Below are 17563 nucleotides of genomic sequence, written 5' to 3' on the forward strand. Positions count from 1 at the left end.
TATCAGTCCGGAAAAGGTTAAATCCATTTCCCAGGCTGTAAGGCTCTAGCAAACCACTGTCAGGGCCAAAAGCATCCTGGTTTTCCTCTGGACTTATAGAAACATGTTCTGTGGAACGATGAGTCAAAAATTAAACTTTTTGGAAGGTGTGCTGCCCATTACCTCTGGTGTAAAAATGGCACAACATTTACAAAAAGAAAATGACGCCAACAGTTAAGCATGGGTTGGCAGTGTGATGGTCTGGAGCTGCTTTGCAGCATTGGTAAAGGCTCGTTACAAATTATCGTAAACGTTTGATTTCTGTTATCGCTGCCAAAAGTGGAACAACTAGCTATTAGGTTACTTTTTAACATAGGGTCAGATATTTATTTATTCATTTTTTTTTTGCAACTGCAATTTGTATTTCCTTAGGTTGTCTCTGTGATATTAAAATAACTTTGATGATCTGAAACCTTGGTGAAAGATATATGTGCATTAGGGTGGAGCTTATATGACCAATATATTTTTTTCATGTATTCTTTTATCTTACCCCACAAAAATGTTCCACTTCCAACAAAAATTGCACAGCAAAAGTTTCAGTCATGTAAGTTGATATTTACAGGTAGCTCAATCACTGTATAAATTTGGATTGGCACCCATTAAGCCGGTTACACACACAAAATAATAATGGCTTAGGTACATAATACAAACAAAAAGAAAAACTCAGTCCTTTATTAGTCTCTTCAGGGCTGTCACAAAAGGTTTTAGAAGTCACTCTCCTTGTTTTTTTGTGTTGCAGTTTGTCGTCCTTTGTTCTTTTTTAGCAAACGGCATGCTTGAAAATGTTTTTCAAGTTTAGTCTGACAATTTTGTGAATCTCAAAGTGGTATTCTTTCTTTATTTCAAAATTATGATATTTATTTGACTGTCACTGCGGAAGACGCTCTGATGGGCTTGTGCAATTCCAAGCGTTGATAAAGAAAGAAACCAAAAGCCATGCAAACGAAACTGATGGTTGCTTGCTTCCAGTTAGTTCAGACACAATAGTACCAAGCAGATACACTTCTTCCTTTGATCTAGTTGAAACCATGTTGTTCTTTGCAAGACCGCTTGCAATATGGATGAACATTGCTTAGAAAGTCTCACCATTGTATTCCTTGACTTTTTATGCAGATTTAATATCAAACTGTTTCATGGTGTGACAAATGTATTTTGTGCAAGCTGTGATAAGGAAGATTATGGAATTGAGAAATGTTTGAATGTACTGAATATTTACCTGATGCTGATCTTTGCATGTCAATAACTTCTTGGAGGACAAAGGTCTTCTGGCCCCTAAAATTTATTTTATTTAGACCAAACAGTGACTTTTTACAACTTTGAAAACAAGCTCCACCCTAATGTGCATTAAAATACAAATCAGGAAGAGGGCAAATACTTTATCACGGCACTGTAGTGGCTGATGATGAAAACCAAATATCTTCCAACTGATACACTGAACCCTCTCCTCTTTTAAGAATTAATTTTAAGGCATTTTAGCTTTTAATGTACAGGAGTGATTATTAAGAAGAAAACTTTATAAGGAGGAAACTTTTGATCATGATGATGATGATGCAACAAACAAGCAACAACCGCATATTCACTAAAGTAAAAACACTTATTATATGTCAAACCTTTGCCGCAGATAGCCAAGCGCCAGCCAATTTACTTTTGGGACGAACTGACTTAATGTTACGCACAAAATGTGTTTACAAATCAAAAATGCTTAACTGAGGTAAGTCAGGTCTGTTCTGTTAACATCCAAACATTAGCCAAAGTTCAGCTAGCGGCTACAAAAATCATGGGCGTAAAGTAACACACCAACTTCTTAGAAATTGTCCTGTGGGCATAGGTTTGGCAGGGCTCCCTTTTGACGACTCTCTTCCTCCTACCTCGTGCTAAATAATGAAAACAAGCAGCAGCGTCGTGCATAAAAATTTCTCGGGTAAATGCCAAGGCTTACCTCACACTTAATGTGACATGATTGCAACAACTTTATATTTGGCATTATTGTTTCGGTTTTTATTTTCAGTGTTATGTATCTGTAATTATTAACGAATAAGGGCTATGGATTATCATTTAAACCTTGACCTTTAAAGACGAATGTTCACAGAATGTCATGTTTTGTGTACGTTAATCCATTGTGTGTATTTTTCTGTGTTAAGATTTATGGCTCTAAGTCCTTTAGTGCAAGGGTGTCAAACTCATATTCACTGAGGGCCACATCAGCGTAATGGTGGTTCTTAACGCGCCTGATGGACCATATTTCCCACACACTGAGACGCCCCGGATTATAAAGCGCGCCACCAAAAAAAATTGCCTTTTGTGATATATTTTTCTTGCAAAAAGTGTACTTAACTATACGGCACATTGTATTACATTCTAGGGTTTCACAGAATAATTACATTTAAATTAAAATCATTTATTTCATAGAACAAATAATTTCTATTGACATCTGGTTTCACCACTTAGACTAATTCATTCATAAATAGTTACTGCGCTGTCCTTACTCCGAAGTATCCCCTTTTACGCCAGCTAGACAGCTAGTGAACGACGTCCCCAGTAATCTAACTTTTTTTTTCATTCGTTGCTGTTTGTTCGGACAATGGCCTCACCAGTATTACACTTGTATATTAAAACTAAAAGCAAGGTACAAAAAATTCCTGTTAGCTTGTTAACTATACACACGCTAAGCTAAGATATGCTAACAACAATTCGAACAAGAGAACGTAATTTTGTATGAAAAACATTACCATAAACAAAAATCTTCATTCAAGTAATCACAAATACATTTCGCACTTGCCGACACAAAAGACAATTTTAAATTGAGTGTTCGAAAGTCGAACTTCTGCACTAGTCTTTTTTTTTTCCCTTTAGCAACAAACTATTAACATGTTAACAACAAGAGCTGACTCAAAGACCACCCTGATTCTCAAAGGCAAGTACCGTATGCAGTTTCATTTAATTGAATCTATATCTTTCCAATTTTATCCACCATATTTTCTCTCATTTAAGGCGCACCGGATTATAAGACGCACTTTCGAATTTTTAGGTGCAATACAAAGTCCGGAAAATATGGTTACTTAATTCATTTAAAACTTAGAGCAAAGGTTCATGAATTATGATAAAAACGTGCATTATGAAATACTTTAAGGTCAAGATTTTTTTTATTTATTTGACATGTAATGAGGCTCAGCTAATGGGGGCTGAAATTTTTGTCTTTAATCTTGCTGCTAAGGGTATCAGCAAATTGAGCACTTTGGCCCCAAAAAATGAGTAGAAAATTTGCAGTTTGGTCGCTTTGAGTCTCCGTGGTTTGTATTCTTCGTTATGCTTTGTAGCACTCGTTTTTGGTTGCACTATACCGGGGTTCAGCAACAACATGCCGCTCTTTGGCGTTGTTAGATAAATGAAATGAAATGATCTGCATTTATATAGCGCTTTTCAAGTCCTGAGCTACTGCCGCCCCAAACCATAATAGTAATTGATATGGTTTCTGTAGGAGGACAAACATTTTTAATGTGTTCCAATGTATATATGTGTATATTTATAGGTATATATGCGTGTGTGTGTGTGTGTGTGTATATATATATATATATATATAAAAACTCAAATCTTGGATTATAAGGCGCACCTGATTAAAAGCCACACCCTGTACATTTTTAAAGGGGAAAAAAATAACATAGATGAGCTGCACTTGACTATAAGCCGCATGTGCCCACATTGAAACATGAGATAAAGAAAAAGACTACACAGAATTTTAATAATATACGGTACCTTAACCCCTTAACGTTCTGACAGCCCGCCTGTGGGCCACCGGACTTTTGATTAGGGCTGCACGATAAACTGAAATCTAATCGACATTGCAATGTAATTGGGTAATCGCACAACACCCCCTTTTTATTGAAGGATTTATAGACAGCAACCCTAACAAAGCTCCCCAGAAGAGGGTGCTGTTTACCTAAATTTAATCCCTGTAAAATTCACCTATAATCTCCATCCAAGAGATACCCAAAGTAAATTGAATGTTGTTGTTGAACTGTCTAAAGAATCTGGACCGTCTCTTTGAAAGAACATGCTCTCAAGTTTTGTTCCAACTGAAATAATCCCAGCAAGGGCTACTAACATTGAGTAATCTAAGTTAGAACACACACAAATAGAAGGTTTATATTCCCCTTCGGAATTTATTTTTGTAATCATATGCCTGCAGATGAGTGTAGCATGGGAATCTTAGGTGGAAAACAGACCTGTGACGCCTTACCTGTTCACAGGTCAAAGTTGATCACGATCTGAAAAACTAAACCATAGTATTTTATACATTTTCTAAGAGTATGTCTAGGTGTGACTGCTGACATCATAAAGACACATCTTTGCTTCTCAACAGTCAGACGGTTCACAGGCCGGTTAAAACACGCCAACCCTTGAATGCATAAATGGGATGAAAAAATTACCCCAGGGGTTGTTATTCCTCAAAATCTTTTAAAAATGAAAACATTGTAATCCTGTCATATTCCAAGTATTCCTCATAAAACGTGTGTGATATAATGCTATTAGTATTTCTATTTTTTCACCTACTGATTAGGATTCAGGATATGATGACCATTTCAAAATATACTCATCGGAGAAACATCACGATCGGTCTTAAACAGGATACCTAAAAAATATAAAGCCAAAGTGACTCACCAGTCCGTCATCCCCTGGCCGTCTTCAACTTCTTTGAATGTCCGCAAAAATAAATTTTTTACATCAAGGATAATCCAAAGAATCCAATTGTGTAAAATATTCACTCCTAATGTGGTAGTTGGCGCACGCCATTTCGATTGACACCTTTTCCACGATGAGGATTTTTTCATGTTAGTTTCATTCATGAACAATGCACTAAGGTACATTAAAGTTGTGTCATCTTCGACACACATATTCCATATGTCTCACTCTTACCCTTACTGATCGAGCGCCCCTGGCGGCTGTTGGAAAAAATGCCTAAATTGGCCGCATCGTTGCCTCAGCCGCAGAGTTGAAAGCTTGGGGGAAATGTCGCGGCTTATATATTTATAAAACTTGTGTGTGCGTGTATTAAAAATGTCTATACAGCATGTGTATACAGTATGTGTTGTCTTTCTTATAATACTTTTATTTTTTGCGGCTTTTTGTTTTTCGGTCTAATATGGCTCTTTAAACATTTTTGGTTGCCAAACCCTGCACTACAACAATACAGCAACATCTAGTTGGCATATTTTACAGTGTCCCTTAAACCATGGAGGATGCAAGAACTGTTTTCTTCTTTGAAAAATTGGGACCTGGGGGTTATCCAGGGTCTTAATTGTTTTTCTGATATCTTTTGTCTTGTGTCAACAACAGGCCCAAAATCGTAACACCTTTACTAACATACCCTTTTTGTGACAAAACACTGCTTAAACAGTAGATATAATAGTTGAATAATAATGAGTCATTGAATGACAGCTTGACATGACTAAATGTTTGCAGCATTTCCTGTAGCATGTCTTTGCTCGGTTAGCGTCCAAGCTAGTACGTTTTTTTTACAGAGAAGATTTTTTTTTTTTATCGGAGGCCAATAACAACAACTGTTAGAATTCCGTTTTCGATTTTGCCATGAAAATAAGAAAACACTGATGTCTTTTTATCTTGCAGACGACAATGGATGAAAAGTATGTGAACAATATATGGGACCTCCTGAAGAATGCCATTCAGGAGATTCAACGGAAGAACAACAGTGGGCTGAGTTTTGAAGAGCTCTACCGAAATGCATATACTATGGTGCTTCACAAACACGGAGAGAAGCTTTACACCGGGCTGCGGGAGGTTGTCACCGAACATTTGATCAACAAAGTAAGAGATAATGCGCATGTGTATTAAGCACGTATCTTAATTTCAAATGTTCACAGCTGATAGTGATTGCCACATTCAAAGTTGCACTTGTTCAATGAATAATAAAAACTGTTAGTTTTTTTCTCTGGAGTGATTCAAGCAAGCTTTATTTTTTAAAATAAAATGTTTAACAATACATTTAATATAGATAAGAAAATAATTACTGTAGTTTCAGGACCATAGGGCGCACCCTTTTAAAATGCGCAGTCTCTCTAGCTGGTTTTCTGTCTGTATTTAACACATACATAGGACGCACTGCACAATAGGGCGCGAGTGTGCAGATTTTGAAACACAGCAGGAGCAAAAATGAGTTTGGTTGTGGTTTAAGTATTGATTACAAAGTAAAACAAATTGTTTAAAAAACACCATAGCCACAAGCACAACGGCGTCTGAAAAGTCTTCTTTTACTGTCGTGCTTTGCTCAATGATCCACTGCTCGTTTTTCCGCTTCTTCCACTTAGAAACCATTGATTCATTTATCTTCCCTCTCTCACGGCTCCTTTAATTCCAAGTTATTCCACGTAGCGTTGAAATCACCAAAACATGGGGGGTGAAAACACGGAAAGCATTCAATGGCAGGAAAGTGAGGTTTTGGATATAGCTAGTATTTGGGAGGACAACTCTGCTCAGCAGCACAATAACTTTCAAATTGCTAGATATGCTACGGCGTAAGCATCTATGAGTACTTCCTCAAACAATGGACGCATTGCGTTTTACGTGCAAGTGAGACTATTGTCCAATTCACACAGGAAATGCATAGAAGTCACACAAGATTGCACATTGCGTTGGAAATGTTTAACAATCTCGCAGAAACATCGGTATTCACCCAAAAATCAGTGTAGTGTAAACCTAGCCTCGTGTACACGCCCACTCTTCACCCTTGAGCTCCCTTATGTTGTCCTCATCTATGTCTGCTGCTTTACATCACACTTAGGGCTCACTGCACGATAGGGTGTGCCGCACAATTTGATAAAATCTGAGACTTGTATGTGCGCCTAATATTCGTGAATATGCGGTACTCTTAAAATAACTATTGAATAACCATTTGAGGGAGCTTTTAATAATTAAAAACACAATGAACAGACAACAGATTCTGAGAGTTTTTTTCACGTCACACAGTGTTCATTTTACCTGTGAAAAGTCGCTTGGACGTTCACTGTAGAAGGAAAAAATACATGCAAATATAATTAAGTAGAATAATACATTTTCTTATTCAAATTATTAATTCATTTTCTGCATTAAATTATTGTTGGTAATATACTGATTAAAAGGGATCACCACAAACCTGTCTTTTTTCATTTTCTCCTTTTATACTTCATTTTTTTCTTTAAACAACATAATCATTTGTAATATGATGCATCAAAGCAAGTGAGCCGTTTGAGAGCCGGCTCTCTTTAATGAGATGAGCCGAAAAAGCCGGTTCTCTTTCACTAAACAACGCGAACTGGTGATCGGCGTGCAGACGAAAACTCGAACCGCGAGACTAAAACAACAATAGCGGATCTGCCTCACTAAAAGTTTGAAGTGCAGTAAATCTTTGTTAAAAAATGATAATGACAATTTCGTGTCAAAAAAGTTGCGTCCCGGGACGCACGTTGATTTGACAAGATGCGTCCCCAGCAAAAATAATGCGTCTAGGACACAGGGACGCGGGCAAACGAGAACACTGCATCACAGCAACGACATGTTATCTAAAGAAGACTAAATTAGGTTGAAATATAAAAAGGTAACTGCTGATCTTAGTCCTTAACCAATGCAACTACTAGTGACTTACTACATATCGTTGGAGGAAGACTGAAACCGCATGAACCCCATCACTATGGTAATCATTGTAGTATCCGACAAACAAACACCTTTCAAAAACCTTTAATGTGTTCTATACAAAAATGTACCCTTTTTGTTGTATTTTTTTTGTCTGGAGTGCATACATTTATGGTTATAAAATGGTTTGTGGAGTTGAATTTGTTAAGAGTCAAGACGCACCAGCGATTATTAATGAGCTTTCCACTTGGAAAGAAAAACGGGTCACCATGCCCTTACCATCTAGTGTGACGCTTGCATTTGTTTTCCTGCTGAGTCACTGCAGGGACTCAGCTGTGTGTCTGCTAGTAAATCTTTTAATATACAGTATCATCTTGAGCAAAACAGTGCTTTGCGAAAGTATAAGAAAGAGGTCTGGACTTTGGCTTGGCCATTCCAACACCTTTTATATTGTTAGTTTTAAACCATTCTATTTTAGATTTTGCTTTATGTCGTCGTCCTGTTACAAGGTGAACCTGCACACTATTCTCAGGTCTCTTGCAGACTCCAACAGATTTTCTGCAATAATCACCTTGTATTTGGCTCCATCCATCTTGCCATCAATTCCACAGATCTTCCCAGTCACTGCTAAAGAAAAGCAACCCTGTAGCATGATTCTGCCACCAACATGTTTGACAGTATGTTTTCATGGTGATGCGGAATGGTACTCTTGCGACTAATAGTTTTCTTATGCACAGATTTTACCACCCCAGCTGTGTATTCCTGCAGGTCATTTCATGTGATGATGGGCCTCTTGGTTGCTTCTCTAAATAGTTTTCTTCTTGTTTGCGGCGAAGGTTTGGAGGGACTTGGTAGATTTGCAGTTGTTTTATGCTCTCTCCATTTTTATAGTTTGCTCCAACAATCCACCACAAGAATTTGATGAATCTTCTTGTAACCCATCCCTGCTTTAAACTTTTCAGCTACTTTATTCCAGACCTGCTTGGTGTGTTTCTTTGGTCTTCATAATGTTGTTAGTTATCTGTTCACAGACCTCTAAGCCCATCACATTGTACTTCATTTCAACCAAGACTTAATGACACACACACAAACATTCAGTTGGTCATTTTTAGTCTTTTAGGTTGATGTTGGACCATTCAGAAGTCTTCAGGGATTTTCTAAAGTCAGTGGGCTGAGCTGAGAGAACATGGGGCCAATATTTTTGCAATACCTACTCTTTAATTTTTTGTTGTAAATATAAAACGTTGAAATAATTTGGTTCCACTTTACAATTTTGTCTCACACATAGATTATTATAAATTACTTTCAGTTTTCTAGCTTTAAGTTCAAAGCCTGAAATATGGCAATGCAACCAAAAGTTCCAGTACCTTCTCTAGGCACTGTATATAAAGGTGAAATGTCCTGCTTGAGTCTTTATAATATTCTGGAACATACGTGTGTGTTTGTTTGTCCTTTTTCAAAGGTACGAGAAGATGTCCTCAACTCCCTGAACAACAACTTCCTACAAACTCTTAACCAGGCTTGGAATGACCATCAGACTGCAATGGTTATGATTCGAGACATCTTGATGTACATGGTGAGTGTATGAAAGTTTCTCTCCGCCTCACTAACTACAATAAAATAGCCTTCAAAGATTCACTTTGTTTTTTACTTCTCCAAAGGATCGAGTTTATGTGCAGCAGAATAGCGTGGAGAATGTTTACAACTTGGGCCTCATCATATTTAGGGATCAAGTGGTCCGCTATGGCTGTATTAGAGACCACCTCCGACAAACCCTACTGGATATGATTGCGCGTGAAAGGAAGGGGGAAGTAGTCGACAGGTACCAAACCAAATATCTTTTTAATGTAATTACTTGAGCTGGCAACAGCGGATTTCATGTTTGATCTGCTTTTTATCTCTTAGGGGTGCCATTAGAAATGCCTGCCAAATGTTGATGATACTTGGTCTTGAAGGCAGATCAGTTTATGAAGAAGACTTCGAAGCACCTTTCTTGGAAATGTCTGCAGAATTTTTCCAGGTTTTTACTAAACCATTTTAAGCTTTTAAATATTTTTAAAATATATCCTTCACACTCATCTCACCTTTTTAACTCCTGATAGATTTTTATGCCTGATTAATTTTGTATTTCATGTTCCTCTTAGATGGAGAGCCAAAAGTTTCTTGCAGAAAACAGTGCTAGTGTGTACATAAAGAAAGTAGAGGCCAGGATAAATGAGGAAATTGAGCGGGTGATGCACTGCCTAGATAAATCTACTGAGGAGCCCATTGTCAAGGTAGTGGAGAGAGAGCTCATATCCAAGCACATGAAGACAATTGTAGAGATGGAGAACTCTGGGTTGGTTCACATGCTCAAGAATGGCAAGACCGATGGTAAGTGAACATGTTCTAATTACGTTTATACAACCGCTGTTATTGCAACACTGGCACAAATTGAATGTAAAAATGATTTAATGTCACACTATATCATTGTCCCTTCTTAGTGTTTGAAATTTTGCTCTGCATTTTGTCAGCCATTGAGATATTTATCTGAAGCAATGTTTCTCAACCATTTTTTTTAAATCAAGGCACACTTTAAAAAAAATGAAAAATCTCAAGGCACTCAAGTCAAAAATGTAAAATGTGTTCTCCGCATCAGTTTCATGTTTGTTTTTAAAGCTTAAATTATTATGTTGCCTGATTGACAGTATCATTTGTGGTCACCTTGGCTTACACAGGTTATTTATTTTGGTGTAATTTTGGTATTTTAACCTGTTTTACTATATTGTTATCTTGTTTATCAATAAAACAAAATCATGTTTGAAATGAGCAAAAACTACATGTGCAACTAAAAAAGATTTAAATGTTTTGACTCATTTTTTTTTAAGGTAAAAAAAAGCAATTAAAATCAGTAAAATAATTTGATACATTCTTACTGTTTTATTGTATTACCTTTTCAGAGCCATGGAAAACTTACCTGTGGAACAAACACTTTTTTACTTTGTTTTCACATTTTATAGTTTTTTTTTTAAAGTAACATAACAATTAAAACCAGCAAAATAATGTGCAAGACTTTAGCGTCATTATGTGTTTATCTTGAAGTGCCACATCCAATCTTGTAAACAATGTTCACTAAATTTTTATCAATGACAATAAAAAACAATTTTAATCATGTTACGTTAAAAATCTTGCACGTAAAGACTTAAAAGAGAAAATAAAGATTGAAACAATGTCTCGATATATATAGGAAAAAATATTCACAATGCGCATTTACAATATGATATAGTGCAATAACATTTAGCAGCAACAAAATTGACAAATAATTCAAAATACTAGATATGAATACCCATTTATCACGACAATATCATTTTTTTTTTCAATACAGCTGGCACATATATATATATATATATATATATATATATATATATATATATATATATTTATATTATATTATATTATATTATATATTTTTTGTTTAATGAGGTGAGGGCCCCAGTTATTTTCTGAGTGTAATCTTAAACGGCCTTCATCAAACAAAATAACTTATTTCATATATTTTCCTCTACTATCTCATAAGCTGATAATTATTTTATAAAATGAAGAAATAAAAGTTATATGCTCCCACCTATGGATTAACGTTACAGTTACTCGGTTAAAGAACATTAGAAGAAGGCCTGGATACTGAACAATGGCATGTTAATGCGGTCCTGTGTATGACAATCCCCAGATTTGGCATGTATGTACAAGCTGTTCAGTCGGGTCCCAAATGGACTAAAAACCATGTGTGAGTGTATGAGCTCGTATCTTCGGGAGCAAGGCAAGGCTCTCGTGTCTGAGGAGGGAGAAGGAAAGAACCCTGTCGACTACATCCAGGTACACTCAGACACAGAATTTACGAATTTTAAAAAAAGGTATTATCCCAGCAATTCGGAAGAAAACTATGTAATGAATTTTAATTACAGCGGATTATAGTGGTATTATCAGATTGGAGTTGAGGATAGTGCAGGGTTTGTACAGGTGCTTAAAATCCTTAAGAATTCTTGAATGTGTTCTCAATGTTTTAAAAGTGCTTGAATTCTGGGTGAAGTAGTGTTGATGCTTGAAATTGTTGCCATGTTTCTCAGCAATCAGACTCCATAGACCTAGCATTTAAATGAAGAAAAATAAAACAAGTCTGCTTAAGAATGACACCGACATTGCTCTTGCGGCTTCACTTTCCCAGTGCATGTCTTCATCCCTCCTGCTTAATGGCAGCTGGCATTTCTTTGTATGGCGTTATCCTACGACACGTCATGGCCCCTACGTCATCGACCCCTACGGGTCATGCCCAAATGGGACAGGTGCATGTTACACAGAAACAGCACTATAAACAGATTTCCCCAAAGGTCTTAAAACTAGGAAAAGGTATTAAATTTGATAACTGTGAATAAGGGCATTGAAAATCTTACATTTCATTTAAGTAGTTTAATTGTTCCCTGTCTTGTCTGCATAATAGAGCTATTAACTGTATAATAAGTAAACTAAAAAAGGTATTTTTTTCCCTGGTAATGTAGCATGCAGAGACTGTTATCAAAATAGGATTGTGTGTTACGTTATTAGGTCTTTGCTTTGGCCGCGGCTTACTTGAATTTGAGAAGAGCACAACTAAAATTAAGTTCGACAATGTGAACTTAAAATCATAGGTGGAGCCTTGCTCCATAACCATATTAAACAATACTTTGGGCTGCAATATTGGTATTGTATTGAAAGTGAAGTTGGTGTATGGTATGGTAGACCCATAATTTGAATCCCTCTTGAATGTTGTTAATATCAGTGGTTGGCCGCACAGAACAAAAAATAAATGCCTTAGTTTTTGCTTAGACCAAAAGAATCAGTGTATATATACACACACACCGTAAAATTCGGACTATAAGGCGCACCATATTTTAACCCGCACCCTGTACATTTGAAAAGAAAAATATATTTTGTATATACACAAGTGGCACCTTACCATAAGCCAAATTTGCCCACATTAAAACATGAGATATTTACAAAGAATGACAGTACACAGAAAGAATTTCAATATAATTCGGTACTTTAATCCTTTAACGTTCTGACTGCCTGCCTGTGGCCCGCTGGACTTTTAAAAAAACAAATACTTGTCTGTACAATGTCCCCAGTCACTGAAATATGTCATGCCAAATATAATTGGGAAGCTTAAACTCTTGAGGTTTCAAGATATGATGACCAGTTCGAAATTTACTGAAATCAGTCTGAAAAGGATACGCGAAAACTATAAAGCCAGCGTAACTCACCATTACGTCCCCTGGCAGTCTTCGACTTCTTTGAATGTCCAGGAAAATTGCTTATTACATCAAGGACAATCCATAGAATCCAATGTGTAAATATTTACTGTATAAAACACGATAATGCCGACAGATAAATAAGAATCCGCCTTAAACACCCTGCTTCATTGGACGTTTCTTCTTGCAATCTTTGCATTTCGCCACATTATTTCCATTTACAAATAAACAGACTTGTAAAATTATTCACAATATGGTAGTTAGCGCTCCCCTTTCGTTTGAAACATTTTCCATGATGAGGGTTTGTCCATGCTAGTTTTGTTCATGCACAATGCACAAAGTTACATTAGACTTGCGTCTTCCTCGACACATATATTCTATGTGTCTCACTCTTAATTTTACTGCTCGGGTGACCCTGGTGGCTGTTAGAAAAGAATGTATAAATTGGAGGCATCGTTGCATTAGCTGCAGGGTTGAAAGCTTGGGAAAAAGTCGCGCCTTATAGTCCGAATTTTACAGTACGCATTATTTTTTTCAGCCAACGGTAGAAACAAGACCAAAAATGCAATCAGATTTTAGGTTTTACTGTACTATAATACTGTAATTGAGCGATAAATGATCAGTCGTCACATTTTGCTGACCTTGTTTACTCTGGTTTGGATGCATTGGGACTCAAACTCAGATCATACAGGCTAGAACTTCATATCCTAGCCACAAGTTTACTAGGTTTGTTGGAGTCAAAGTAAAAGGCAGTATCTTTTATCTCATCATCACACTTTTTTACTATAGGTTGATCGACAGGTGGGCGGGCCGATTATTGGCTCTGATATTTGGGAATTTGACTGATGCTGTTATCTGCATGTTCTCATGGAGACTGATATGTTAGCTCTTATCGTAACATTAGTTCGTCAATCAAGCGTGTGTGTTTGTGATTAAGAGAAAGCATAAAAAGCACGAGCAGCACGGCGGCGCAGCGGTTAGCGCTTGTGCGGCACAGTTCATGTCATGGGAACCTGTCGTGGGTTCAAATCCAGCTCCAGACTTCCTGTGCGGAGTTTGTATGTTCTCCCCGTGCTTGCGTGGGTTTCCTCCTGGCACTCCGGTTTCCTCCCACGTTCCAAAAACATACATTTCAGGTGAATTGGCCGGTCCAAATTGTCCCTAGGTGTGAATGAGCGAATGAGTTGTCTGTCCCTGTGTGCCCTGCGATTGGCTGGCAACCGGTTCAGGGTGTCCCTTGCCCACTGCCCGGAGATGGCTGGGATGGGCTCCAGCCCCCCCGCGACCCTCATGAGGATAAGCGGTACGGCTAATGAGATGAGATGAGATAAAAAGCACGCTGTAGTTGAAGGCTGAGTGCTTAGCTATTACCAATCTGGCTCTAAGACAGGAGTGCCCACAATTCAATTCACCAGCTCCATTGAGATTTTGATGCAAGTTTTGTTTCATGTTGGTTGTTCTGACATTTTTATTTAATTATTGTTTAAAAAAATATTTAGAAAATAGCAAGTTATTTAAGTGTTGCTATCTGTGTGTGTTTGTGTGTGTGGAGGGGGGGTGGCTGTGAAACTCATTGTAAAGCACTTTTGTACGAGTTGCTGGTAGGCCGATTTTTCTTTCCTGCACTGTTAGTTTTTGGTTCAAGTGAAAGATTATTCATGTTAGTCGTGTTGAAATTCTAATTTACCGTAAATAGTTTCAGAGAGCCATTAAAGTCGTATTTGAACTTTTAACAAATACTCTGTTTTTTTGCATTATTAAAAATTTCTTACGCCAATTCAGGCTTTTACAGCGAATTAATATTGGCTCCAAATATCAGTTATCAGCCTCCTCTTAATGCTGGTAATCATATCGGCTCTTAAAAAAAAAAACCATATCGGTCGATCCTTCATTTTTATTCACAGTGCTGTTTTTCAATGTTGTTTTGGCTCAACTTTCTCAGCCAAAACAACAACGTGTAACGATTGACCAGTCACGTACGCCTTGAAGATTAAAAAGCCGAGACATTGTAGGACTGTGAGTAAAAATAGTGTGATGTTGAGATCAAATCTAACAGCTTTTCTCGTGTCATATAGCTCTTTAGTCTGGTGATGAGACCATGGATTTAGGCATATTGAAGGACATGATGCTAGGTCCTTAGCTTGGCCTTTTGGCCGAGTGGCCCTTTGCCATGATCTTTGATTTTTGCAATCCGGAGTTGGAATAAGAGCTTGTTCTGTCCACTCCACGCATCGGCCCGGTATTGCAGTACCTCCGGGAACGGTGCATTCGCAATGATCGCAGCAAGGCTTTAGGGCTAGGACCTTAGCTTGGCCTTTTGGCTGAGAGTAAGTGTCCCGGCTCCTAGGCTTTGTAGCGTATTATGAACTGACCGATAACGGATAATGGATAATGAATAACGAAGATAGATCAATAACCCTTAAAAACCCCAAACCCCATATTATAATGTTTTTATTATTATTTTTGTGGGCCAGGAGGTTATTTTTAGACATGCAATAGATGTGGTACTGAAAAGACTGCCACCACCGGTTTAAATGACTTCAATTCAAGATTTGGGTTGAGTGTATTAATTTAAGGTGGATGCCACCCTTTTAATCGCTCGTTCTTCACCATTCCTCTGTTTTGTCTCATAGGGCCTGCTGGACCTGAAGTTGCGTTTTGACCGCTTCCTCCAAGAATCGTTCAATAACGATCGTCTCTTCAAACAAACCATTGCTGGCGACTTTGAGTACTTCCTCAATCTAAACTCGCGCTCACCCGAGTACCTCTCACTCTTTATCGATGACAAACTGAAAAAGGGAGTTAAAGGGGTGAGTTAATCAGAGAGCCTCCCATCACTCTGCGCAAGCATAGGTTTTCATATTTCTTTATAAATATACCCTCAGCTGACTGAGCAGGAGGTGGAGTCTATACTGGACAAGGCCATGGTGCTGTTCCGCTTCATGCAGGAGAAGGATGTATTTGAGCGGTACTACAAGCAACATCTGGCTCGCAGGCTGCTCACCAACAAGAGTGTCTCCGATGACTCTGAGAAAAATATGATCTCCAAACTTAAGGTATGTGACATATACCAGCTTTGACAGGGGATTTGTTTTCAAACAAAATAGTACAGTGTCTTCTATGCCTAACCTACGCAGTGGTACATCTTTATACAAGCACCTCTAAATACGAGAATTTTAGTATGTTGAGTTTTATTAGTAACAAAAATCTTGCTCTACGTATGAGGTTATATCCACGCTACAAGTAGTCACAAAGGCTTCCACTAGAGACCGCTCAAGATTGCTAACCGTCTGCATTACCTTGTCCCTGTTGGCACCAGCCATTAGAACCCTGATCCCATGCCACTTGTTTATATTATGCAGCAAGTTTATTTTTATTTAATTGCATCTCCCTTTTCTGTTTTGTCTTTAGCCATGGGTTCTGGATAGGGAAATGGCAAGGTGTTTTCCGAGAAAAAAACGGAGAATTATGTCAATTGAAACAAAGAGGGAAATGACAAACAATTGTGTTGTCTGTATGAGTGACTTAGATATTGACTACAAGTGGTCAATATCTCCTATTTGTACGCTATTGACCCAGAACATGAAAAAGGCTATACAACTGACCAGGGCCGTGACGACTATTTCAAAATTGTGAACCACTTTTCACTATTACTGATGAGAGACTTATTATTGTGGACACGCGACAAGGAGCTAGCGAGAGATAGCAACACGAAAAGCAGAGGTTGCGGTCTTTCTACAGTGACCAAAAACTTGAGGCAGCGTCGGGTACAATTGAAATGGATTTAATTGCCTGCCTGGTTGGTTTGAAAAATTCAAAAAGACAACTGGCTTTGTGACTGCAGTTTGGATTGAGGATTGAGCGAGTTCATGTTACAAATCCGCAGAAGAGTTTTTAGCTTTGCTTCATTAAAAAAAAGACAGAAAGTAAAAACAGTATGCTGTAAAAAATGTTTGGATTCAGGTTTATTTAAAGTTACAGTAACTTAAATTTAAATATAGTAAGTGCTGTCGTATTGTACAGTTTCAAATGCTACATCACCCACCCTTCCATTCAAATACCCATTATGTTAGCAAGTGCTAACAATAAACTCAGATTTGATTTAGTTAATACCATCTGATATATCTTATTACTTCATTTCAATGTTTAATTGTTATTTTAATAAGGGAATAGGAAGATCTGTTGAATAGCTATTTAGGGTTCACCGGATGGTTTGGGACATTGGAAACGGACCAATTAGTTTTTAAACATTTCATATAGGGGAAAATAATTCAATAAACGAGTAATGGAACGGATTAGGCTCGTATGAAGAGGTACCACTGTACAAGGGAAAAATAATTCACACTATAATATCAAAATTGTTCATGTTTAATTTCTAAGTGACATCTTTTTGGTCATCCTTTGTCAGACTGAGTGTGGCTGTCAGTTCACGTCCAAACTGGAAGGAATGTTCCGAGATATGAGTATCTCCAACACCACCATGGATGAGTTCAGACAACATCTGCAGACCACCGGAGTGAGAAGACACACGCGCAAACACTAATGATTAGAATTCCACCTATTTTTTGAGAAACGCCTCTTTTGACTCAACACACTAAAAAGAGCTCTTTAACACCTCTTCAGATTTTTGTTTTGGACTT

The 17563-nt window shown here is 37.6% G+C and overlaps 1 protein-coding gene and 1 pseudogene across 1 annotated transcript in view; both read left to right on the top strand.

Moving 5' to 3' along the window:
• The window catches only part of cul3b (cullin 3b), a 32460-nt gene that overhangs the window by 4735 nt on the left and 10162 nt on the right, over positions 1 to 17563 (top strand). Inside the window, exons 2-10 of the mRNA XM_088345847.1 lie at positions 5665 to 5862; positions 9125 to 9238; positions 9324 to 9484; positions 9568 to 9682; positions 9807 to 10035; positions 11369 to 11514; positions 15557 to 15733; positions 15809 to 15979; positions 17332 to 17439. Coding sequence (XP_088201973.1) covers positions 5665 to 5862; positions 9125 to 9238; positions 9324 to 9484; positions 9568 to 9682; positions 9807 to 10035; positions 11369 to 11514; positions 15557 to 15733; positions 15809 to 15979; positions 17332 to 17439 — 1419 coding nt within the window. The remainder of the gene's footprint in view (positions 1 to 5664; positions 5863 to 9124; positions 9239 to 9323; positions 9485 to 9567; positions 9683 to 9806; positions 10036 to 11368; positions 11515 to 15556; positions 15734 to 15808; positions 15980 to 17331; positions 17440 to 17563) is intronic.
• LOC148358051 (U2 spliceosomal RNA) lies at positions 15056 to 15196 on the top strand (annotated as a pseudogene).

The sequence above is a fragment of the Urocampus carinirostris genome, chromosome 10 (assembly GCF_059441175.1).
Source record: "Urocampus carinirostris isolate Australia breed hairy pipefish chromosome 10, RoL_Ucar_1.0, whole genome shotgun sequence".
NCBI classification, from domain to species: Eukaryota; Metazoa; Chordata; class Actinopteri; order Syngnathiformes; family Syngnathidae; genus Urocampus; species Urocampus carinirostris.